This window comes from Colletotrichum abscissum (assembly GCF_030869225.1).
Source record: "Colletotrichum abscissum strain IMI 504890 chromosome Unknown Scaffold_2.1, whole genome shotgun sequence".
Taxonomy (NCBI): Eukaryota; Fungi; Ascomycota; class Sordariomycetes; order Glomerellales; family Glomerellaceae; genus Colletotrichum; species Colletotrichum abscissum.
In genome coordinates this window covers 1849808-1873652 of record NW_026850098.1, presented here as the reverse complement: position 1 = coordinate 1873652, position 23845 = coordinate 1849808, and the positions used below count along the sequence as shown (strand labels likewise).

Sequence of the window (23845 nt, the reverse complement as noted above, 5' to 3'; positions counted from 1 at the left end):
GATGATTCGCTTGGGTTTGCTGTGTTGTCCCGGGGGGTGTGAAACGACAGGTAAAGAGAAGCGAGGGAATGATTCCATGGAACAAACGAAATTGTTACACAACGGGGCCGACGAAGCAGAAGAGTACCTACGGAACAGACTGGTGTAACTCGTACCTACGCGCGCACAGCCGACGCGGAGGGTGGATGACGAGGAAGCAGGGAGGGGAAAAGGCGGAGGAAGCAGGTTACACAGGGCTTGAAGAAGTTCATGGACTGGGGTGAGGCAGATGGGAAATGGGAGCAGGTCCAGGCAAGAGGCGGAGAGACCAGGAGACCATCAGGCGGGGTCAAAGGAGCTTGGGTGCAGACTGCAGATGCCAAGCTTTCGGTGACGCCGCCAGAAAACGAGGGGCCGTAGGGCTGAAGGAATGGCCGTGGGACGTAGTTGATTGGTCTGTTTGCTTCAAGAGCTTGTGTAACCTCAACCTTTCTCGCTTGCTGGTTACCTGCGGTACCTGGGTACCTTGCCTTGCCTGCATGACGGTACCTACGAAGTAAGGTACCTACCTTACTACGGTACGTACACGAATACCCTCATCCTCCCCGCAGGCCCAGGACCTAGGTACTCCAGGAGGCTGTGAATGTGGCACACTGCTGCCAAGGTGAGGGAGGCGGGTATATCGTTCCCCATAGCAAAAAACATATTCAGTACGGAGTACTGCGTAGAGGTATCCGTACTGCAATTTGCCTATCTGAGAGCCGCCCGCTGTTCTGGCACCCTGCCACCTCACGCCTAGCTGTCCGAGCTTCCCCGAGTCCCGCTGCTTCACCCCGTCTCCCGACCAAGGCCTCTTCTAAACTCCGCAAGTACGGATAACTAGACTTTTCCCTAAGCACTGCTATGCATGTCTTCCTGAAGATCTACGGAGTTCCTGGGCATTCATGCGACATATAACCTGTCATCGCTTTCTTGGGCGTATCTTCGGCGGCAACGCCCGCAGCAGCCCTCGGCCGGATTGGGCAACAGCACATGCTTTGTAATCTAGGAACCCGTGGAAGTACACCACCACGGCCACCTCATGCCAGTACATACCTAGGTGCATTGGTGATGATCGACCGAAATGTCCTTTGCGCACAGAGACATCCAAGGTGTTACACGTGTACCTACGCATCACACGCGGGTGTCCTCGCCATGAAGATGTGCATACCCGCAAGCCGCTTGCTAATGAACCTAAGTGTCTAGAGAAGCCAGAGTAAGGGAGCACGCCGTGTCTTGTCGGCTTCTTGCTCATTTACATCTCATCTAACGACGAAAAGGAGAGGCAAGCATGCCTCCAGGGCTAAACAGCAATTGAAACAGTAGTATCCATACGTGTGCCCTTTGATGGGAATATCGATAAGACGGCGTTTGATCAGACAAGATGTTTGATCCATCCTAGTGACTCGGTGTTTGGATTTACCAGGGGACAAACACCGACGCAGTCGTTGTAACGTCGGGGGCTCCCGGCGCCGGTGGTGGTGGCGCCACAATAGACCACCTGGAAGCATTGGATCATTTGGATGGTACCTAGGTATTCGTAGCCTCGCCTCGCCTGGTCAAGATTCGTGCAGGCAAACACTTTTGATAAGGCATCGTCCCTCTCAACCAATTAATACCGGCCTGTGTCGTCACAATGTGAATCGGCAGAGAGATGAAACGCAACGTTCGCCATGGCTTTTTGGTGTTTTCCCAGGGTTGGCGAGCCTGCCCCAACAGCAATACAACTGCGGCTCAGCGGACGGACGTGAAACAACGATGGGCACAAATGCGAGTGACTGTGAAAGCCTTGTGATCCGCACTCAAGTTCCGGAGTGACGGGTAATAGCAATTGTCAACACATACAGAGCTTATAGTGTAGAGACCATTGGGCAGATGGTGGTCTGGCTTGGCTATCAAAAATATGATAGAAATGGTGCTGGACTCGGAACCCCGATGCGGTTCGTCCGTTCGTGCCTATAAGCTACACGTGGCTGGCCCGTATCTTGAAGAGTCACACCGGGACTAGGCAATGGGTGCCGCTCCGGCGGAGGTAGCCTGAAGTGCTTCTCTAATTCTCAAATCAACTCGTGCCGGGCATCTGCTTGTTCTTCTCCATGTCTGAGTGTATCACTCTATCTCTGCATCCGTCTCGCACCAGGACAGCTGCCGGCAAGACGTGGCTACGAACTCGTGGCTGTTTCTTCCTGTGCCTTTGGGCGGCTGTGCGGCGAAAGGGGACCCATCATGCCGTTGTCATTTGTCGTTCATGGCCCCCGATCGCAAAGAAAATCGGCCACTAGTGCGGGACACGCAGGGCCATTGCGCCGGTACTGCAATTGGGGTTCAGGTGCGTATGGGTATCGATGAATGCAATCGCGTCCTAATCTGTATCCATGTCTGTCAAGACAGTCGGGCAAGGCATCTGCGTACGGGTATCCGTATGTTAGTGCGATATGACCAATCGCGTGTATCGTCTTGTCTGCGCGTGCAACGTCGTCGAGCGGCCGCCTCTCATGGAGTCATGGGCAACAAAAGATCTAGGCAGTCAGTGATGGCCGGTGACACAAGGGCAGGGAGAACATGGCGATGGACCTCAGCACGTTGTAGCCGTATGGGCGGGCATCCACTGATCCAGACAGCTGCTGATACCTATTGACTGACTGCATGACCCAATTTGTCATAAAGTGAGCCTCAACGGCGTACCGAGAAAGGACATTGATGGCACCACCATACCTATGCCACCGGGCATATGTAGGCAATTCGTAAGTAGGGCAAGGCACGGCAAGGCAAGGCAAGATACAATAGCGAGAATGAGTTGTATCCGTAATCCGCGAGTGTGTGATGTAGTATAGAGCCAAGTGTGTACGAAATGACGAGGTATGGAATATGAGGCCATGGTGAGGAACCTCAGGTACGACTGCAGAGGGGGGGGGTTCAACTCGCTGTGTCCGGACAAACGGCATGTTAGCCAATTAGGTCGCGGCCATCTTTTCCCCCTCCGAAATTTGACGAGGACGAGCCACCGCCAATTCCCGCCAGATTTTGGTGTGCCTCGTCGAGCTTTGGTGGTGAAAAGGCGGAAGACTGGGGTCTGGACTGCAATGAGCTAAGGTACAGAAAAGGACTGGACGTAACGACCCCTGCACTACTCTGTCTCTCACTTTCCGGACGAAGTACGGATCCAATACGTACTTGCCTTCCATTGCTTCTCCGCTCCACCTCACACCCACCCGCACCCGCTCTGCACCTCACCTGCACCGTGCGCTACCTAACCTGCAACTGCAAGTGAACCTGCACCCGCACTGCGCCTTCCTCGGAACCTTGGAACCCATACCGTTTTGTGTGACTCGAGAAGACGGTGCCCGTTTTCGTACTAGCTCGATTAGTACCGTATTGGCGGACTACAGGTACTTGTCTCATGGTCAACTACAGCTGGCCTTGAACCCATCTACCTACCATATTGCCTCAATGCAGTGGATGCTATTTCGTTCCTTGAGAAAAAGCTTGCGGTTGACTCACTAGTGGGCTCTCCGTCGAATTGATTCATAATTGCCCATTAATTAGCAAGACACTCACTACTGTAGATTGGTATCTAGAGAACTCGAGGTGCACCTACATTTTGTCTCTTGGTACAGTGCAGCCCAATGAACGACGTAGCCGCCTTGCGCATATCAGGCAGCAGACTTGAGGCGGGACACAAGGCATCGTTTCCTCCTCTACTCATTCGACGAGGACGAAAGTGAGCCGGGCCCGTTGGACTTGTCACGGAAAGTGAGACGTAAGCTCGTAGGGCTGGCGAATAGCGTCCGCTATCCTTAACTTTACTTCCATCTCTTGTGTCACACGTTCTCGTGGTCCGTTCGTTTTGGACCCCAATACGCAGGCACAAGTTGCCAATGTCTTGTATCCACGACGGAAAGTGCGGCGGAGTTTACATCACTCAAGGTAGGTAGCTGCAGGCCCATCATCGCTGCCGCTGTCGATGACACAACCATCTCCGCCCAACCTTCGTCTACTTCACCCTCGAGCAATCTTGAATACACGAAACATACTGCCTTCCTTCGTGCGTGGCGACGAATCAGTCATAACTGCCTTGGGGCTGGGAAATATGCATCTATTCCAAATTGGCTATCGGTTATGAGCCTAATATGGCCCGCGTGGAGGAGCGCCAGGCTCCGGCAGATGATTGGAAGTGTATTTTAAGGCTGAGTTTGTAAGCCTCTGACTAGCCTTCCGGCTAAGCTCATAGACTTTGTCTTTGGGCCTGGATGTCGAAGAGTTGGCTCCTTTACTCTACCCCTTGCTCTCTCTGACTGAATACTCGCGCGCGCCCAACACGCACACACGACGACGCACACGCTGGCCCAGACATGCCCACGATGCCCCGTGGTAACTGTGACGATCAATCCTTCCGCCGACATCCTATAGTGTCTTCGTACTCGCCTCCAATAGGAGCTTGGCTCACAAAAGGCCCCGAGGCCCCCGAACGAAATTCCACACACTCTTCGCTTCACATGGGCCTTTCGGCCTATCCGCGCCAACAGATGTATTCTAGACCCCACGTGAGAAATGGAGGAATCTATCAGGCTTCGAGCGTATGCTAGACTCGTCTGGTCGACTGGGGGCCATTCTTTGAGCCTCATCTCCTACTTTGCCTTGGAAGGGTATGCTCTGATTTCAGCTCTGCTGCGTTGCACAGTCCCAACTGGGGCAGGCACGGATACAGACTTGCTCTCCCGGCCATCTCCACATACTACTCGTCGAACACTGCGATTTGGAGTCTGACACTTCGTGAGAGTTGTTGACTTCTCAAACAAGGAATCCTGAGCCGTGAGGACGCTTCTGCCGGCGCAAAGAACTTGAGTTGCTGGCGTTTTGCCGTAATAGGTAGCATCTTCAATTATCAAACTCACTGTCATGGTTAAATAAAATGCGATATGTTGATATTTCACTCTTAGAGAGCTACCTCTATCAAGGTCTTCTGAACCGTTTACCTCTCATAGCGACATGAGGGAGCACTTGGTAGCGGACAGACCTTGTGATTGGGAGACCCGGTTTCCTGGAGCATGTCTTTGGTGGCTGAGTTACCTCAGAACCCTATTGGGAATACATTAGGCCGTAGGGCTGACGGAATCCTCCATTCTTCCTCCGAGGGGTCAGCATAGGTCCGAGAAGTATTAGGATCATGTGGCTCCAAACAAGTATCTATGTAGTAAAGGTGCCCTCATTACTTGCCCGTGGACAAACATTCATAGGTATGGGGCTCGTAGACATCGTGTGCCATTGTGAAGAATACCGGGCATTTATTTTCTGCTTCTCGTCTACCTCCCCTAAGCCAATTCTAATCGCTAGATTGTTGTTTTCAAGTTCCAATCAAAGTGACTGCCAAGAAATTGTTCATTGCCCACTCACTGGTGCCGCAACTTGAGCAGGATAACTGGATGTTAGACACGTAGAATGAACATATAAACGCCAGTAATACCTACGAATGCTGGAATTGCGTAGGATGTCCATAATACATGCGAGGCTCGAGTACATAGCGTTATTGAACTAATCAAGCCCAACGACGGACCAGGCCACTTTGTCAAAGCCTTCATATACACCCATCCCTACCCAACTGAAGTATTCAAGAAAGAATAATAATCTTTCCCCTCGAATCCCAAGTTAAACAGAACGACTCTATGCTGGAAATATTGAGAGAAGAACCAACCACTACCGTCACCCGCTGATGCTAGAGGAAATATGCGAAAATTCAATGCATAACGATGCTCGTTTGTTGAGCTCAGCCGGGGATCAAGCTGTTGAGGCGAATTTTCCATGTTTTCTTTAGCCGTCGAATGCTTGATCACTGAGACATTCTCACGGAGAAACCCTTCGCGAGGCTTGTGTAGTACCCTTTGAGTCACAATCGATAGAATTGAGGACGGCGAAGGAAGTGTGCCTCCATTCTTACTGGGCATATGCTGTTGCGTCGAGTGTAGTAAACTCTCAGACGTTCACGATAAGTCCAACTACCGATGCCTAGGTCTGGCCGTATATTGCCTCCTTCACCATTTCCGGTAGATCTCTGACTGATTTCATATAAAGAAGCCGAGAGGCTGACCACTAATCTGTAATTCCTGAGAACATGACCAGACCCAGTGCGACACCCTGCCCGTTTTGCCAATCGGCCACCGATCTGATTGAGCTCATCCGTTGACTTCAACTGCCATCGAGTACAAAACACAAAAGACACTCAATGGATCCCTCCTGTCCTTGTTATTTCTATTACATTAGGCTTTTGTATGTGTATACGGGGAGGTATAGTAGATTGACGATAGGTAGCTTTAGTAATAAGGTCAAGGGTACTATAGATAAGTTTATTAGAGACTATAGATCCTCCTCACATAGAGACTTGTCGTCTTGAACTCATCATTTCCAGCGCATTCGCAGTAAAAACCAAGGCAACACCGGCTCAAAGGCATGTAATAAGGAGATAATCGATGTCCTACATGTGGCTTTCCTATGACCATTGGATACTCCAGGTCCTAGGCTTCCCAGCGGTGTTGCCGGGAACAACCACTCTATTGCACCCGTGGGTGGTGGGGTTCATCGGTGCATGGAGCTCTGTTTGGAGTCCGAACTGTTTCACTGCATTAAAGTTTGCCTTGCGCCATTAATCGTTTGTTTCTCTGCATGTTGTTGATAGTGAATGTTTCCTCGTGAATGTCTGGAGGGGACACGAACTTGTTAGATGCTAAGTGATTAAAACCTGTCTAATTTGATTGATGTCCCGGCTGAGCCTGCTGACCGTCTCCCGTAACGCTGGGGGAATATAGTATAGAGTCTGAACACTCTCGGTATCACGTTGATGCTGCTCGTAGAACGTTTCGATGGGCCTTCGGAGAGCAGCGAACTCAAACTTGGTGTTGGCTTTGTTTTGAGCTCAATAAAAGCTTCCAAAGGAGCCATAGAGGCTTTGGAAAATGTTGACATGATTTGAATGCCGGAACGTGATGCGAATGGCCAAAAAGTTGTTTGTGCGAAGATTTGCTATGAGGTTGCGAGGTTGAAAGAAGGGGAAAGAAGAGAGAAGAAGAAAGGAAGAGGTAAGTTACAGAAAATGCCTACTCCGATAGAGTGGCCCCCTTACCTCAACGCGCCTTCTCTACCTTGAGAGGGTGACGACTTGACCTTTGCAGGCACCGAGGTGAGTCACGCTGCACCGAATTGCCAAGATTCGAGCAGAATACATCCAAGCGGCCCGCGACGTCGCTGCCGACGTTCCCAGCATGTAACAACGAGCAAAACTGTCTGTGGTCACGCTCAGAAAGCCTTCATCATGCATCCAAAGTCGAGTAGGAGTGTCTGGGTCTGTGAATCTCTGCCTGGTACCTCTCCCTCACCCCCGCACAGCTGTCATGCTATCCCGCAATGATTTAAGCTAGATGGCCAGGAAATTCATTGCGGAGACATCGTCTTATCTGACGGGTACATCACTCACCTGAATGTCGGAGAGCACTGGAAAGCATCGTTGGGGAACAGGTAATGAGTTGAAAAAATTGGATTCATGGACCTGAGCCTCTACACATACACGGGTAGGTCAAGCCATGTGGCATGACAACCCCTACCACACTGCCAAGAAGAACAGTTCATACAAGTATACCGCCCGACTGAAGCCAATACTACCATGCGCGACCCCGGATAGGAAGTATGTTAGCAACAGAAATCTTTGAGCCGTGTCCATAAAGCCCGAGACGTCATCCCCAGCCTCCGGCGCCAGTTCCAGGTCCGCCTGCTCCTTACCGTATAATCAAAATGACACAACCCCATCGCCAATACCAAACGAGAAAAGAAACCCTTGCTTTTGTCCCCTGCCTTTTCGATGCTACATATGAAGAGAGAAAAAGAGAGAAAGAGAGTCCGCGCAAGTTGAAGATGCATCCCAGATCAGCCTGATATGCCCCCATCTGGGCAGAGAAAGCGGGTATCAATACGTCTACGATGCTTTGCGTTTTCCGATGAAATCACTGACCTCCAAGTCGCCGAGTTATGCATGAGTCTATGTTGGCCCCAGAACGTTTACAATATGTCAGGTATCCCTGGCCTTTCCTCAAAGACCAGGGTGCCCCCCTTGGGTCGGTTCGACGACATTGTCTGACAGGTTTATAAGGAGCTGGGCCAAACATCTCTTGGTCGCAGCGTCGTCTCGAAGTACCGAAGAAAAGGTCGCATCTCGGAGGGGTTCTGGGAGGCACTGGCGCAAAGCCTCGCGCGCGCGCGCGTTGTCGCTCAATCTATGCGGCATTAGTGAGAGGCTGGCCCAATCGACTTGTATCGAAGAACTCACCGGAGAAAGCATCTGACAACGTGCTTCAGAAGCCGAGCTGTCTGCTGCTCGACGAGTTGAGCGACCATGTTGCTGAGGACAGTGCCCACCGCGTAAAAGCGTTCGTAGGTAGCGCAAATGTAGTTGAGCCCATTGTCGTCCAATAAGATCTTTTGCACAATGAAAATCGCCACAGTTTTGCTCAGCTCTGAGCCTGTCTCCATAATACGTAGGCAGAGAGGAATGATCTCTGTGGTGAGCAAAAAGTTGATGACCTCGGAAGAGTCGTTCTTGACGAGGGCGCCAATGACGCCTAGCGACGTCAGGCGTAGGTATTCGAAAGGTCTCGATTTCGAGGTCGTGTTGAGGAAGGGATATAGGAATAAAGGAATATGGGCTGAGAGATGTGAGCTCAGGGACAGGTAATATTTAAGGGGATCACCTGGACGGCGTACCATTAAGAAACAACGTGCGCGTATCATTGTGGGAGGCAACACACTGAAGAAGTGCTAGCGCGTTGCATACCCTATTGGAAGCCGCAGCAGTGAGTTGCGAAGGGTTCAAGAGAGTGTAGACCGAGATGATCTCCTGTAGTAGCGATGTCATGACTCCTACGTGGGTTTAGTATGCGTCAGTCATACTGGTCTCCAGACATGAAAGCTTACCGAACGAATGCCACAATATGAGCGCAAGCTCGGGAACCTGTTCTCGCTTCTTGCTCAGCTCCAGAAGAGCTGCCTCACGGGTGCTCTCGCTGAGCAGATCAGCAATGTAAGCCATTGTTCTTCGATTGTCCTCGGATATATTGTCGTGGCTGCCTTCCGGGGCATGCGCATTGCCAAGAGATGGAACCGCAGAATGCCCACTAGCAAGTCTATTGTAGTGCTGCTGCTGCTGCTGCTGCTGCTGTTGTTGTTGTTGTTGTTGTTGCTGCTGCTGCTGCTGCTGTTGCTGCTGTTGCTGCTGCTGTACGGCAGAAGCGGCGGCAGCAGCAGCTTGCTGAGCATGGTGATGTTGATTAGACTGCTGATGCATCCATGCCGAGTCAGTCTGTGGATTAAACTGATGGTGTCCGTAAACGTGCTGAGCGGGCATCATCTTCGAATCCCAGATCCGTGTGCTTCACAGAGTATGTTCTCGACGAATATGTGTGGTGTTGAAACGATGGAAGCCACTGCACCGATCGTAGCTAAGTATTTCTATCGCAGTTTCCTAATGAGAAATCTTCTCCAAATAGCACTTCAGCAACAGGAACGACGATGAGCTGCAGTACTTCGTCGGAGTGTTGATCTGTGGGCGGCGGGCGGCGGCGGATCGAGGATGTCAACTTCGCGGGGGGGCGATTTGGGCTTTGGGCTCTTGCGCGCGAGGCCGTTGGAAGACTTAATCGCAGATTCGTAATGGGTTCAAGGGCCCGAAAATTGAGCCGTCGTTATTTCGTGGTGGCGCGAACTTCAAACCTTTGGCGGGTGCTTCGTAGTCAAGGTGACAAATGTGCGTACTCAATCAGGGTCGAGGTTGTGAACAATAAACTGGGCAGGGAAGGTTGAGAGGATGAGGCACACACAGAGGAAGGCAAGGCGAGACAGGGTTAGGTAATTGGTCGGTAGTCAGGCTAAGGTCAGGTGTATCTATGGAGAGCGTTGGAGGCAGGGAGCACAGGTGCCCCATGCACGGGCATGGATGAAATAGCGCGCAACTACCTAGACCAGCATCAGGGCGGGTTAGTCAGCACCGTTGCTCTTGTTCTTACCTACTTTCTCACCTTGAATCACCCCAAGTCCCCCCCCCCCTCCTGACTGGCGTGTACTTACCTAAGCTGCCTGTCCTTCGACCACATAAGGTGCCTCTCATACATCGCCTTAACTTAAGGCTGGAGAGCAAGGCAATCCTATAATGACAGGGGGCACATAGCACAGCATATAGCAATGACTAGGTGATTGCTTAAATTCCTTTCTCCAATGACCTTACCTTGGCCAGCATGAAGTACCTACATTCCACAACATAGAAGACCTAGGTATAGGAGAGGAGGAAGCGGCAGTCCAGTGTCACGCCTGGCCTCAATGTGACCGGTGTGCTTAGGAGACTTGTAAGACCGGACCGAAATTGCTGTCATAGCTTTCTGCGTTCAATGTCGCGGTTGCCCGTGCGGCTCAAGTCCTGAAATAGGCTCTTTGGTGCGGAGTATTATGGATTCAACTTACATAGAGGGAAGTCACTTTGGCTGGTCATGTCTCCAAGTTTCCGAGTCTGCCCAGCAACGTAGAGAAGGATGATCATTGCCCATTGCTCATATTGGGCTGACGCGCCTGTCCGCGCCAACATCATAATTCTAAGCTACATCCAGCAGAATCCCAATAGCCCTCCTCGTGGAGCCTCCGGATATCTCATGCTTGCCGGCATCCAATGGCTGAGTGATAGCTACTGACTTGAACCATCTCTGCCCTAACACCGATGTAGCGTAGACGGAGTAGCAAATTATACGGCCAGCTGGTTTCAGAAAGAACCAAGTGCACGCACATACGTACACATAATTATCGTCTCTAAACTTCTCTATACACGTTCACCTATTTGAATTAGTTGACATTACCCAACCGCCGCTGCATGCATCGATGGACACCTATTCAAGTAATGCCGTTCCTTCGCCAAGGCAGAAAGGTGCTTACTGACTGGCAGTTGGCTACTAAAACACCTCGATTGACGCCGAGGCGACCGAGAAAAGAAAACAAATAACTTAAAGGTCAAAAAGGTCGTACGATGAGATTGTTTGCCCTCGATACCCTCCACCCGCTCTGGTATCCCGGAGTCGGGCTCCCAAATCGGAGCTAATCCTTGACCACATATGTTCTCCGCGCTTTTCATCTGAACGCTTCCGCCCCATCTAAAGACGAAGCTCCCTCAAAACCTGATCGGCCATGTTCTTGTATTGCCACGTGTTTCCCACCAGTCGCTTGAATTGGATTCCGTGAAGAGACAACAACGGGACCTTGACAATGAATATCTCAAACTCGAGGACCATGCTTCCGCCAAGATCACTCTGAACGTGAGTGCTCGTCTCGCCGGGTACTCTTCTGGATGACACTCCCGCTTCCCGCGAGACACTATCAACCGAGACGTCCGAGTTGGAGTAACTGTGATCTGCCTCAGTACGCCCAGAGCCACGCGGCGTACTCGGTCCTCGTTCAGTTGCTGGCAAGTCTTCTCGTTCCCGGTCGCCACCTCTGATTGCCCCAAAACTGAAGCGTCTCCTGTGACCTGGTGGCGCTTGTCCCGGGCTACCGGGAACCTCTGGTACTTTCTTGAGGTCAATGCTGGGTGTATGCTTGCACAAGAAGCCACCCTTGATCTCGGTGTAGTCGACTCCTAGGCCCTTGAGCACCCGCTTGATATCCGCCCGGATCTCTGTGACGTTCTTGGTAGAAGTAGTTGAAACGCTAAACAAGCCTTTGAGGAAAACGGGCTTAGCCAAGTCTGAGCTGTCCAGTCTGTCGGTGGACACGCCACTCTGGTCGCCTTGCTCTTGATCCGTTTCCTCCGGCACGTTAGCCTCTCGAGCTTCCTCCCGGCGAAGCCTGCGCTGCTGAATACTCTCGCGCCTGGCATGACCGAGTGATTTCGCTCTCATGGATGCAGCCCGTGTTTGCTGGCTGTCTCTAGACGCAGGCGGTGGTCGATCGGTGGCCGTAGATTGGTCTGAGCCGCTCGTCGGCGGTGGCTCTTTTGGTGTCCGCGTCGACCCACGGCGACGCAAGTCTGCAGAATTTACGCTTGTAGATCGGCCCAAACCTTTGCGCCGTGACGATTGACCTCCGGCCGATAAAGGAGGGCTAAGAAGATCACCGTGCTGTGGCTGACTGCTACCGGATCTGAGCGGGAGAGGGTCCGGTTCTTCTCGTTCCCGTCTGCCGCGACGTATGCTGAAGCTTTTCCGGGGCATCGGTGCAGGAGGGGCCTCGGAGGGTGAGTGAACCTGGACTACAGGCGGATGAGATCGATCTCTATCCGACCTTTCCGGATCCCGGCGTCTTCGAGTACTGAAGCGACGGAGGATGCCTGCAGCGGTACTCTCCTTCTTTGGGAGCGGCTCGGGCGGTACCTCTGGGGAAAGGGGCGTTGTTGGTGAAAGTTGAGAGTTCTTCACGGTGTCGGGAGCTTCGTCTTCACCGTGAGTCCTTGCGCGAGGACGAGAACGGCCGCCCGTGACCCGTTCGCCGGGCATTTCGTAAGTAGAGGAGTTGGTATGAGCCTCCTGCGGCGGTGTAATCTCCGGGATTGCAGGCTTCTCCTTCTCCTTATGAGCACTGGCAGCTCCGGGGTTCTTCTCAACACGATCGCGATCTTGTTTTTCTCGTACCAGGTAGTAGATCGAGACCAACGGACTGAAGGCGTTGAGAGGATCGTTGCCGAGCTGGAGGGCCTCAGAACTAGGAGCCGTCAACGTGTCGCGACTGGTGCCTGAGTTCCTCCTCTTGTAAAAGTCAAAGCCAAAGCCGCGCTTTTTCTCAACGTCTTTGGCAGGCTGAGGGAGCTCTTTTTCGCGCTGATAGAGTTTGACTGCGCGTTGGTATTCCTCAGACTCGATTGTCCGTTCCAGCTGGGCCTTGATGGCGTCTGGTGAGCCAAAATTGAATCCAGTCATGGCATTGACAACATCGGTGTCCAAAGGGAGAGAGAGGGGTTCTCGTGGAGGTAATCCGTTGTCCAATGGGCTGTTGTAACCCTTCGTCATCCACGGATGGACCATGACTTCCTGCATGGTTGCACGTTGCTTGGGATCCGTTACAAGCATCCGAGATAGCAGGTGCTTGCATTCTGCATCAGGTTAGATGGAGACCAGACGCAGTACGAGTCTGAGCAACTTACCACTTGAGAGCCAACTTGGATAGTCCACCAACCCCTTTTTGATTTTGGCGTGTAGGGCAGGCATACTCTGGTCGTCAAAGGGCACCTTTCCACACACCAAAACGTAAAGAACGATGCCGAAACTCCATACGTCCACCTCGGGCCCGGTATAGGCTCTCGCCTGAAGTAGCTCCGGGGCAGCGAAGTAAAGGCTGCCGCAAAAAGTTTTGAGATGACCACGTGGAGCAAACAGATTGCTAAGCCCGAAATCAATGATCTTGATGTCTCCATTTTTACTGATGAGAATATTTTCGATCTTGAGGTCTCGGTGGACAATGCTGTTCCGGTGACAATAGTCAAGAGCGCTGGCGATTTGACGGCTGAACTTGCGGGCTTGCTTCTCCTTCAACTTGCCGTGCGAAATGATGTAGTCAAGCATCTGGCCGCCATTGACGTACTCGCAGAGCATGTACCAATGGTAGTTGGTGCGCACAACGTCTCGCATACCGCAGATGTTGGGATGGCTCAAGAGAGTGACGATGGCGGCCTCTCGGGCGGTCCTGATTTCCTTAGATTGGTCCGCTCTCTCCTTGTCCGCTCGAGTCTGATGTTGTGTATCTTCCGTTGAGCCACGGGGAATAATCTTGCAGGCGACCTGCGATTAGAGAGGAGCATAGGTTAGCAAGCACGACACGTTTGGGCCGATAAGCACGGTACGCCATGGGAGGGGGAAGAAACATACCTGCTCGCCTGTATCCTCTTTACGGGCCAGCTTCACCTTTCCCATGCTACCAGCACCGATTGTTTTGCCCAAGATCCATTTTCCAGATGGGGTTGGTATCGTGGTGCGTGATCTACTCGTGTGCTTCGAGGTAGTGGGTGCGCCTGGGCTCCGGGGATCGGGCCCGCCATGGTTGCTGACAGGAGCAGGCCCGGCGTTGTTGGCAACTGCGGTGCTCGCGGGCATGTCGGCAGCGTGATTGTATCGATGATTTGATCTGGTACTGCTGTGCCGCTGGGGACGCGAGGCGTCGGCGCGGGTCGATGAGGGCGGGTGTTGGCTTGGGGCGTTTCGCTTGGAGTGAAGGACTACTTCTGGTGTTTCATACTCATGTCGTGGGGGGATGTCTTGAGCAAAACGAGAAGCAGCTGAGGCAGCGGAAGCGACAGCAGCAGGAACGGTGGCGGAGGTGGAGGAAGGTTGTCGAGAGTGAGAGCGGTGTTGGAGTTGCTCGCTCCCGCTGTATTGGTGACGGCGCTGGTGGTGGTTGTGTTGTTGATTGGAGGTGGAGGAGCCACGCTGTAAAGGAGGACCAGAGCCAGAGGCGGAGACAGGAGGCCGGGTTCGGGTGGAGAGGGAGCGGTGCGCAGTCGATGGTTGAGATTGGGATTGAGATTGAGAGCGAGACAGAGGAAGGGGAGCCTGGGGAGGAGGATGTGCTGGCAGATCAGTGGTGGCCGGGATTGCTGTTGTCATTGCAGGAGAGAGGAAACGGGGGTGTGACACTGCGAGGGTTCGCTGTGTGAACTGGCACTGGCACTGGCACTGACGCTGGCACAGTTTCCGGCTCCTCTGGCGACACGAGAGGGGGAGAGGCAGAACGTGGACCGAACAGTGAGGTCAGGTACGGTAGGACACTTTCAGGATGGGATGGGATGGGATGGGAGGGTAAGTACGGAGTAAGGAAGGTATGGGGGGGCTGGGGAACCACCGGCTCCACTGCTTACTTCAACCAAGTCTTCCAAACAAGAATAAGGTGTCCGTATGGTTGAAGGGGAGTGGAGGAGAGTGAGGGAGGGGGGGCTAGGAGTCGAGGTACTGAGGAGGGCAAGCGCTGCACTGTCTGAAGCGAAAGTAGAAATTTGTCGGGGATGAGGCACCGAAGCAGACGAGCGGTCAGACGCACAGAGAGTGAATGAAAGAGAGAGAGAGAGAGGGGGGGAGAAAACAGCGACAAATGGTTGAAGAGTATTCGCAGTGGCAGGCGGGGGAGAGAGGAGGTGTGCGCAACAAGACTCATAGAAACTCAAGAGTGAGCGGCAGTGAACAACCCCTGCAAGGATGATTTGAGAGCTGAGGTATCCACACCAGGCAAAGCAAGGAAGGCAGACGTTCAGTCTCGTCTGATGCGGGTGTGCGGGCGTGAATGCTGTCTGTGTGTGTTTGCACGCAAAAGAAGCATGGGAGTGAGGATGACCTTGAAAGGGCGGGGAAAGCAATACATTATCTGTAGAAGGAGAGAAGAATTGTGGAAAACTTGAGTAAGGTAGGTAGAAAGTCGGATTACAACTTCTGGTACCTTGTCTTAAGTTGTTCAAGACTTCAAGTTGTGTTTGCCCGGCGCTTATCGGTTGCCTGCCTTGCCTTACCTGACCTTCTTAGGTGCCTTACCGTCAGGTTCCAGGTCAGGTAAGGTATCCATCCGTACCTGCCTTACTTGCGAATGCCTCTCGCTTTCAACTGGCAACCCCCCAGCGATACCCGGCCAAGCCCCCAATACTCTACGATAGGTACCTGAAATAGGTATGAATAGACATGGCCACTTCGTTACTGATGGCACGTGCATTGGGTTGAACTAGATTTTCCATGTTGCCAAGGTATAGTATTTGTGAGCGAGGTCGACATGAGATCTCCTTTTCCAGTGTCTTTGTTTGACGGGGCAAGCCACCTCATTGTTGGCGTGGTGCCATGTCGACCTACCTCACATTACCTTGCCTCGGACGTCAGGGGGCACGCATCTTTCTGCACCTTGGGAAATTAGTGTCGGGTGGCAGGCGCTCCAAATTCGAATAGTGAGGTACGATGTATCCGTAGAATGCCTGTGTCTGGCTATCTGCATCTACGGACACGGATATCTAATACCTCACATCCCATCCTCTGGTAAATTGGGCTGAGGATGGCAGAAACGAGTTAGACAAAAGCAAGTCCATCAGAGATGACGACAGACGCCGTGGATAGGAATGCAGACCCCGCGCTGGAGAACCTCGGATTCATTTGGTCGCAGAGCCTTCTTTGCCAGGGCCCAAGGTTCACAACGTCCCCTGCCCTGCCTTCGGTATGGAACGTACTACGTGGGTACCTCGGACAGAACGTCCAGTCCTCACCAGGCCGTGCTGACCAACCTAGGCACGCTGCCTGGAAAGTCCGTACCTCAAGGTATCTCAAGCGAGACAAGCCAAGACAGGAAGGGAACATTGAGCAACCATGCGGCAACTTATTCCTTGAGTCGGATATTCGGACAGCATCAGGGAAGAACTCCACGATGCGCCGTAGATTTATCCGTAGAATCTCCGGATCTCTGAAAGAGACAAGCAGGGGGCTACGTACCGGCTCTACGTTCGAGTCTCGCACACGATACTAGGGCCCTGGAGGACATCAAGCCGCGCTGATCAGCATCTGGATATGATTAAATCGGGTATCCGCGTTCAATTTGGAGCAGTTGCCCAATGCCAGTCCCGACTCCCAGAGTGTGATATGATTGGGCCTACCTTAGTTAAAAGACAGAGCAGGGTTAGGTACGAAGTAACACGGTACCTTAGCATGGTAGGTATTCGTGAATACACCGACGATGAAGTACATGTAACTAGAGGAATCACGGACGACCTGGGTCTAGGCCAGGCCGAGCAACAACTGCACGGACTTCCCTACATAGCAGTCAGGTACCCAAGAGCAAGCAGGAGGAACCAGACGAGGTCTATTTCCAAGACAAGAATACCGGTATCCGTACGGATGCAGCCAAGAGTCTCTGGACCGAGATTGATGCAGAGCAGAGTCCAAGTACCCTTTGATTCCTATCCCAGCTTGCCCTAGCTTCCGGTTCTTTATCAATCACGGTGTGGGTGCTATATAGACCGGGACTGCAACACCTCATTATAGGATGGGAGATGGCTCGTGGTTACGTACAGTTGCTTAACACGGGCATTCGCGGTCATCTTTTGTTTAGCATGTCATCCCACCCTCAGCCATGCTGATCAAGTACAAAGTACACGTACAGAACCATAGGCGGGGCAGCACCTTTCCCAGCATCCACCAAGCGCACGCTAGAGCCAAATTACGTGACAACACGCGTTCGTGAGAATCGAAAATGCAGCTATGCTCAATGGTAGATGACTGTACTCTATACCGGGCAACGGCTGCGAGGAAAGATTGGGACTGCGAAACAAGCATCGCGAGATCCACCTTGCTGTTTGTCCCCTTTCCCGCATTTCAATTGTAGACCTGAGCATTGTCGATCCTTCAAGACTATTCGCTACACTGCAAGAACCTTCCCAGAGGTGATAGACAAGTTCAACCGCACTCTTTCCCTTTACACCATCCGTGACTAATAAGCTCAATGTATTGCGCTACCTTCAGGTATCCGTTCTACTTTACGCAATGAAAAGCCGCCATGCGCTGTCCATGACTGAGGTAGTGAGGCACTCAAGATATCTTTGAAGGTACAGGTCTTTACCTACCTTAGGTACCGTAACTAATCAACCTCTAATTACAGGTACCTTAGGTAGGTTGAGATAGCGGATCGAGCTCTTATCTTATCGTATCTTATCGATAGCAAATCCACCTTTGCCTACCTACCTAGGTACCTTAGGTTCCGACCTAGGCAGGTATTTCACCTAACCTCTGGGCCCTAAGCTTCCGACATTGTCAATGTCAAGGTCCTTCCACCCGATTGCCTTATTTCCTACCGCAAACCTGACGTATCTTACGCAGGCGTCCGCTCGATTCGTCTAAGCGAATGTAGGCAGCGACACATTGACTAGCTACGAAAGCCTACAAAATCGTTCACCGTCGTCATTACATGTCGCGTAGCAAGAGGTCGCATGCTACTTACGAGGCTGACTTGCACGATGAAGCCGCCGTACACGTCGCCTTTGGCACCCCTCTCCCGCCACTTGGCCCGGAAGTGCGCGATGATGGCGCCTACATCCCAGTACATAAGCAGGAAGTAAGGGATGAACACGGAAGGCGACGTCTTCACGGCGCTTTTACAGGTGGATGGAGTGCAGGGTTTGTCTCCCACAAGACCCCCGGCACTGAATCAAACTCAGTCATCACTTGACTGACATAAGGAACCCAGATACTTCAACACCGTTGGCTCCAAAGAAGGATGGACGCCATCTACGTTCGTCTCAAGTCGCACAAACCGTCAAAAAAACGAGCCACGTATGAGCCGACAACGGCCAGAGGATTACATGGACGAAGAGGATCTCGCAGATACCGCTGCCACTCAGAACATCCAGACAACTGATCCGTTTTCCTCTCTCGGAGCTTCTAGCCATGACAGACGTCACGCGAACGATTCCACTGGTTTAGCGAGAGCTTATGGCGATACCATGGGCCTCAAGCTTTTGAGGAAGATGGGCTGGAAGGACGGGCAGGGCATTGGCCCCAAAGTACGGCGGACCGCTCGCCTGGGTATCATGACCAGCACTCAAGATGTAACCAGTGGAAACACCCACTTGTTCGCTCCAGATGATGTCAACATGATAGAGTTCGATCGCAAGCGAAACCGCCAAGGCTTGGGTTTCACAGGAGAGCAAAAACTCTCACAGCTATCTGGTCCAGGCATCATACGGGCGAGTCGAGATCAATCTGGCGTGGATGACGAGGCGAGCAACGGCAATGAACTCTCGGATGGCCTCCAACCCGCACTCGGCATCTCACGCAGGACAGGAAAGCCAGTCCAGGCAGCGCCGCGTGGGGGGTTGGGTGTGGGCATACTGAATGACACCGGCTCAGATGACGAAGATCCGTACGATATTGGGCCACGAATATCATACAATCGAGTTCTAGGTGGAGACAAAAGTAGGAAGAAGAAGAGGCAACCAGCTAGTCTGTCTGCGAACCCCACCGTGGGGTCGAAACCAGTCTTCATCGCCAAATCCTCGTCGGCAAATGCCTATGGCCAGAAACGATGTCTTGACGGCAAGCTGCCGCTCAAGGGATTCGCCCTTGGCCGCAGTACAGAGTCTCGGCTGACTGGACAACTCGCGGTGTCATATCGTCCCCCAACCGTACCCGATCACTGGATATCAACGAAGCGCCCTGTCGGTGGGAACACAACAGCAGTGTACATCTCAACAGCAGACGCTGCCAAGACGGCTCAACATGATCCCAGATCTCGCGCGCTGCTCCTGGGTGAGTCGACGTTGCCTGGCAAATCAATCTTTGACTACATGTCATCCGCTGCTCGCGAGCGACTGGCCGCGGCCACTGGGAGAAAAAATCTTCCCCCCGCTAAAGGCGAGATTCCCGCAGAGTATGCGCGCACGGCAGAGCAAAAGTTACAGGATATGCTAGGGAACATACCTGTCTTGGCCAAAGAGACGGCCATTGCCGCAATGAGTCGAGGATCAGGCACAGGAGGGCCTTATGCAAACAACGAGGCCAAGCAGGCAAGATATCGACTGTATCTACAGGATGCCGCGGGATTCGGGGGTTCAGCTCCTCTCAAGCCTTCAGGCATGACCGAAGATGACTATGTTAAGGAGATCGAAGAGTTTTACGGGTGTGCTCGGCTATTCAAGCCAATGACGGGCTTTATGGCAACACGGTTCACGACAGCTTCGACTGGGTCTGGGGAGGGCGTAGACGCAGGCTCTACTCACAATGCGCAGCAGGTCCCGAGGCCAGTTGGGCAGGCAGATCATATTGAAACGGCGGCCAAGATGGGAATGTATGGGCGCATGACGAGGCTGACTGCAGACTTCTTTCCCACCAGATTACTGTGCAAGCGGTTCAATGTCCGGCCCCCGGCTCATTCGCAACCAGATTCAGATGCGGCATTTCCATTAGAGCCTCATAAGACTTCCTACGGAGTACCTGCGAGTGAGGTCACACCTCACGAACCGCTCAGTCGTGAAACGAACTCAGATATGGATGACATGCTGGGTTTCGATATGGCGAAGCAGTTGTCGACGCAGACGGCCGACATCTCAAAGCTCGGAAGCGAGGCCGGCGAGGTCTCGCGACCAAGCAACGACGTCTTCAAATCGATCTTTGGTGACAGCAGCGATGAGGCTGAATGAAGTAAGTATCAACTGTCTTCACTGAGACTGACGTCATGACGTATACCAGAAAGCCTAGAGCCATACTTCGCAGAGGGGCCTTGCTGGTATACAAAACCCATCACCTTCGACTTAGACTCTCAAGGAATATAGCAAGCTGTTTGCAGCACAGGACCGGAAGGGCGGGTGCTCCACATACCGGCTTTGGATGTATTCGCGGAAGCCGAGATACGGGGATTGACTGAAATGCCTCCGTAAGAAAATCGCGCTTTGAAAGTTCACAATCGTTTATACCACAGGGCCAACAATAGATGCCGATAGAGCTGAGGAACCTGGGGTATTCCAAGAAAGTGCTGCCATGCTCGGAATCATAATACACAGCGGGCAGGAACTCAGTTATGTTGGGCATAAAAGCATGGGCAATGCATTTGCTAGATGAGATGGGGAAACGACACTATCTTGGAACCGGGCGCCGCGGGCAATCTAGACCTTCCTACTAGTAGTTTCTTCATACAGCTTTACACATATGCCTATGTTTGTGCTATAGCTACCGTAGCGGTAAGGGAAGTCGACACTGCAGGTGTTCGGAGCGTCAGACTAGACTATCGGCATAGCACGTGAGGTCATCACATGTTATTTCGATGCATGAAAGCCCCGCGATAACATCCCAATGGCCAAGCATGTGTCTAATGACATGGTGACTTGCCTTGAATTTTGTTGGCCATCATCTAGAAGGAAAATGGTTGTGAGGAAGGTAAGCAATATCTCATAACGATACCTGGGCTACGTCCATTTTTACGGGCGCGCTGGGCCTCCGAGGTGCGTTCGTTGGCTGCACCAACCATCTCCCTCCGTCAGCCTTCAGGTACCTAGTCTGGGTACAACAGCAAGTAGTTCCCCACCCTCAAAGGGGTGCTCAAGCAACTTTGTAGTCGCAGTAAGATAGCCCATAAACTGTTCCTGTTAGTCTGGGTGCGTCCTTCACTTACACGACGGTTCACTCCATTTGGCCGATTCTCTTTGCAATATAAGAGTTCTTCTTAAATAAGACATAAGTATTATTGAAACTATATTATTTAGACTTATACTAGAGAAAGCTATGTAAATATTGAAGTAGACATTATAATATTTGTATTTAATATTATACAGTTTAGCTTTTAATTATTAAATCCTAGTATTTGATAGATAAAATACACATAAAATACTCTATATGAATCGAATTTGTAGAAGGAAAAAAACAGTCTAGTCTAACTTATATCATTAGCATCATTTGTTTTGAAAACAACAATAATGAACAAAGCAAGCTACGATTTGCCATGCCTTAAAGCGGAGATCCGTCAACGGGTGACCACTCACTCCTAGGGTCCTTTAGTAGACTACTGCAGGCGCGTAGACGTAATACTGGGACTGACTGGGCAAAAGTGCTCTGGACTTGGGCTTGCCTCTTTGGTCACTGCCTACCTAAGGTAAGGAAATAGCCGCCATCATCCCCTGCCTGTTCTACCTCATCAAACTGCCCCCCAACGACCAATTTCCCATCCACCATTTGCTCGGACACTCGCAATCAACCATTGGTTTCTCTAGGCCTAGCATACGCCTGCCACCCCTGCGCTTGCAAGGCGACCTTTACCCCGTTTCGCACTCGACTAAACGAACTAACCTTTGGCGAGCATCCCGTCGCTCTTCCTCTCTCCCTCTCTCTACACGTCTGTCCTTCGCAAACCACTTTGTTCACTGAACCCATCTTCGCCATCCGAGCTAGGAGCGGCACAAATAAAACATACGTTTGGCTTTCGCATTGGCGCCTGATTACAAACTCTGTTAACGAATGCCATCAATTGGAACTAGCTAAGAGGTCGAGTGGTGCACCCTACTTATTTGTATCCAACTACGATCCGATACTCGATACCTTGTCGAAACCGCCAACACGTTGCCAGGCTCGCAACACGTCAGGAACGGGCAGCCCGTGTCCGCCCGGCGTACAGTCACCGCCTCTGAAGAAGAAGATCCTCCTCAGCTACCAGCAAAGACCGAGCAAGAAAGTGCAGGAGAGTCCAGCCTCAGCGCCCCGTCACCTCTTCCTCCTCCTCCTCCGCCTCCTCAGTATCCCTCCTCCGAAGCATCAACCTCCCGGCCGCCACCCTTCTCTTCAGTGTGCGATTCGCTCGAAAACCCCTCCGAACCGGCTCACGACCCCCGCTCTGCGATCACAGTCACAGTCGCTGGAATATCCCCTGCTGCACCGTCGTATGCATCTCTAGCTCCAGGCTTCTCTACAGAACAATCGGTTCCGACTTCCTTTGATCACGCTCTTACAGAAACAAAGCGTGCGCTCCCTCGAGACACCAAAGGGGGCTCATCCGGAAAGGACGACAACGCCGAACCACCCCCCGCATACTCGGAGGGACCCAGTCCACTCCAATCGTTTGCCTTTCTGATGGCTACCGCCGGAGGCGCGTCGAGTATCATTACTCAGGTGCAACAAGGAGGGCCGCCTATCAATGCGATTGGAGGTGAGTTGCTACTCGACCAGGACAAATCGAATAAGACTAACGTAATGGCAGATGTTGGTGCCGACGAGACGATCGCGATGGACCTTCGGTAGGGTTTGCTTCTACTCGACGTCCTATCCTGAACGCTAATCGTTGTGATCTGCAGGGGCACCCGATTTGTTCTGTCGCGAGACGAACTCTTGACGCTGCCCGAATTTGTCCTCTTATCGTTGTTCCCTAACGGCCTTTTCCCTGAGGGGCATATGGGGGGATTTACTGAGGGCGATGCAGTGCAAGTGGACGTGAGTACAAATTCTCACAGTGACCTACATAGTGCACTTTAATTATTGACAACTTCTCGGCAGTACGACCCGGCATCCCTGCAGTATATGCTGGACTTCTTTCGCACCGTTGCGCAGTCGATACCTGTTGACTCATCTCCGAGTGTTTCTCAGGAGGAGGATCCTGCGACGGGAGACCCAATGGGCTCACGAGACGACTCATCCAAGAGAGCTGGCATCATCGTTCTGAGAGAGGATCTTGACTTCTACGTCATACCACCGCGGGCCGAAATCACGCAGCCTGAAATGATGGAAGTCAAGAGAGCTGCGGGGAGAGCCCTTCTTCAACAGACGGGTATTTTCTCAGGTCTGAAGCGCAGTGATGAGCCGGGTACTACGGAAGCTCACCTCATCGAAATGCTCACAGCAGGGTAAGTTCCCCCGGCATGACAATGTCCGGCCCTTGACAAGAGCTAACCATTCACCAGCGGGTTCAACCATGACGACAACTGGGGACACAGAGCAGGAGAACCGAACAAGGCGGTCGTTTGTAGCTTAGCATTGGCACGCCTACGAAGCGATATCAGAGGTAATGATATGGGCAGCAATGCCGTTGGCATGGCGCAAAAGCTGCTCCTCTTTTGGAGGAAGCCTGCGAGACGCTGCTGGTGGGAAGGCGTGGAGCTTGACAACGTTGAGGGTATTGAGGGGAAGCTGAAGGTCTGGATCAGGCGCGTTTGGACCCTGGAAATGAGCGTAATCGGCCTCCGATGAGGCCGACAAGCTTGGCTACTATATTGTGCGGCGAGAGGTCAGGAATGGGCGTAATGGTGTAGCGCAGCCTGGCTTTGTGGGCTGAAATATGGGTTTCCTTCCGTCTACTTCTTTCAACACATGCGCGAAATGGTTCGTGGGCT

The 23845-nt window shown here is 52.2% G+C and overlaps 5 protein-coding genes across 5 annotated transcripts; 2 read left to right on the top strand and 3 right to left on the bottom strand.

Moving 5' to 3' along the window:
• Window positions 1-2677: 2677 nt before the first annotated feature.
• CABS01_01268 (uncharacterized protein) lies at window positions 2678-2896 on the bottom strand (the record flags this gene model as incomplete). The annotated part of the gene is made up of 1 exon (XM_060534648.1): window positions 2678-2896. One exon carries the CDS (start codon window positions 2894-2896, stop codon window positions 2678-2680), a length of 219 nt encoding a protein of 72 aa, XP_060401726.1.
• Window positions 2897-8092: 5196 nt separating this feature from the next.
• Window positions 8093-9406, bottom strand: CABS01_01267 (cell differentiation family protein; the record flags this gene model as incomplete). The annotated part of the gene is made up of 4 exons (XM_060534647.1): window positions 8093-8276; window positions 8330-8705; window positions 8764-8919; window positions 8974-9406. 4 exons carry the CDS (start codon window positions 9404-9406, stop codon window positions 8093-8095), a joined length of 1149 nt encoding a protein of 382 aa, XP_060401725.1.
• A 1783-nt stretch (window positions 9407-11189) lies between these two features.
• On the bottom strand, window positions 11190-14627 carry CABS01_01266 (uncharacterized protein; the record flags this gene model as incomplete). Its single annotated transcript, XM_060534646.1, has 3 exons — window positions 11190-13120; window positions 13172-13805; window positions 13893-14627. The coding sequence occupies 3 exons, from the start codon at window positions 14625-14627 to the stop codon at window positions 11190-11192; spliced, it is 3300 nt and encodes a 1099-aa protein (XP_060401724.1).
• Window positions 14628-17946: 3319 nt separating this feature from the next.
• On the top strand, window positions 17947-20176 carry CABS01_01265 (uncharacterized protein; the record flags this gene model as incomplete). Its single annotated transcript, XM_060534645.1, has 2 exons — window positions 17947-18155; window positions 18226-20176. The coding sequence occupies 2 exons, from the start codon at window positions 17947-17949 to the stop codon at window positions 20174-20176; spliced, it is 2160 nt and encodes a 719-aa protein (XP_060401723.1).
• A 1269-nt stretch (window positions 20177-21445) lies between these two features.
• CABS01_01264 (dipeptidyl-peptidase III) lies at window positions 21446-23702 on the top strand (the record flags this gene model as incomplete). Its single annotated transcript, XM_060534644.1, has 6 exons — window positions 21446-21491; window positions 22093-22668; window positions 22720-22756; window positions 22814-22949; window positions 23013-23359; window positions 23417-23702. The coding sequence occupies 6 exons, from the start codon at window positions 21446-21448 to the stop codon at window positions 23700-23702; spliced, it is 1428 nt and encodes a 475-aa protein (XP_060401722.1).
• Window positions 23703-23845: the final 143 nt, after the last annotated feature.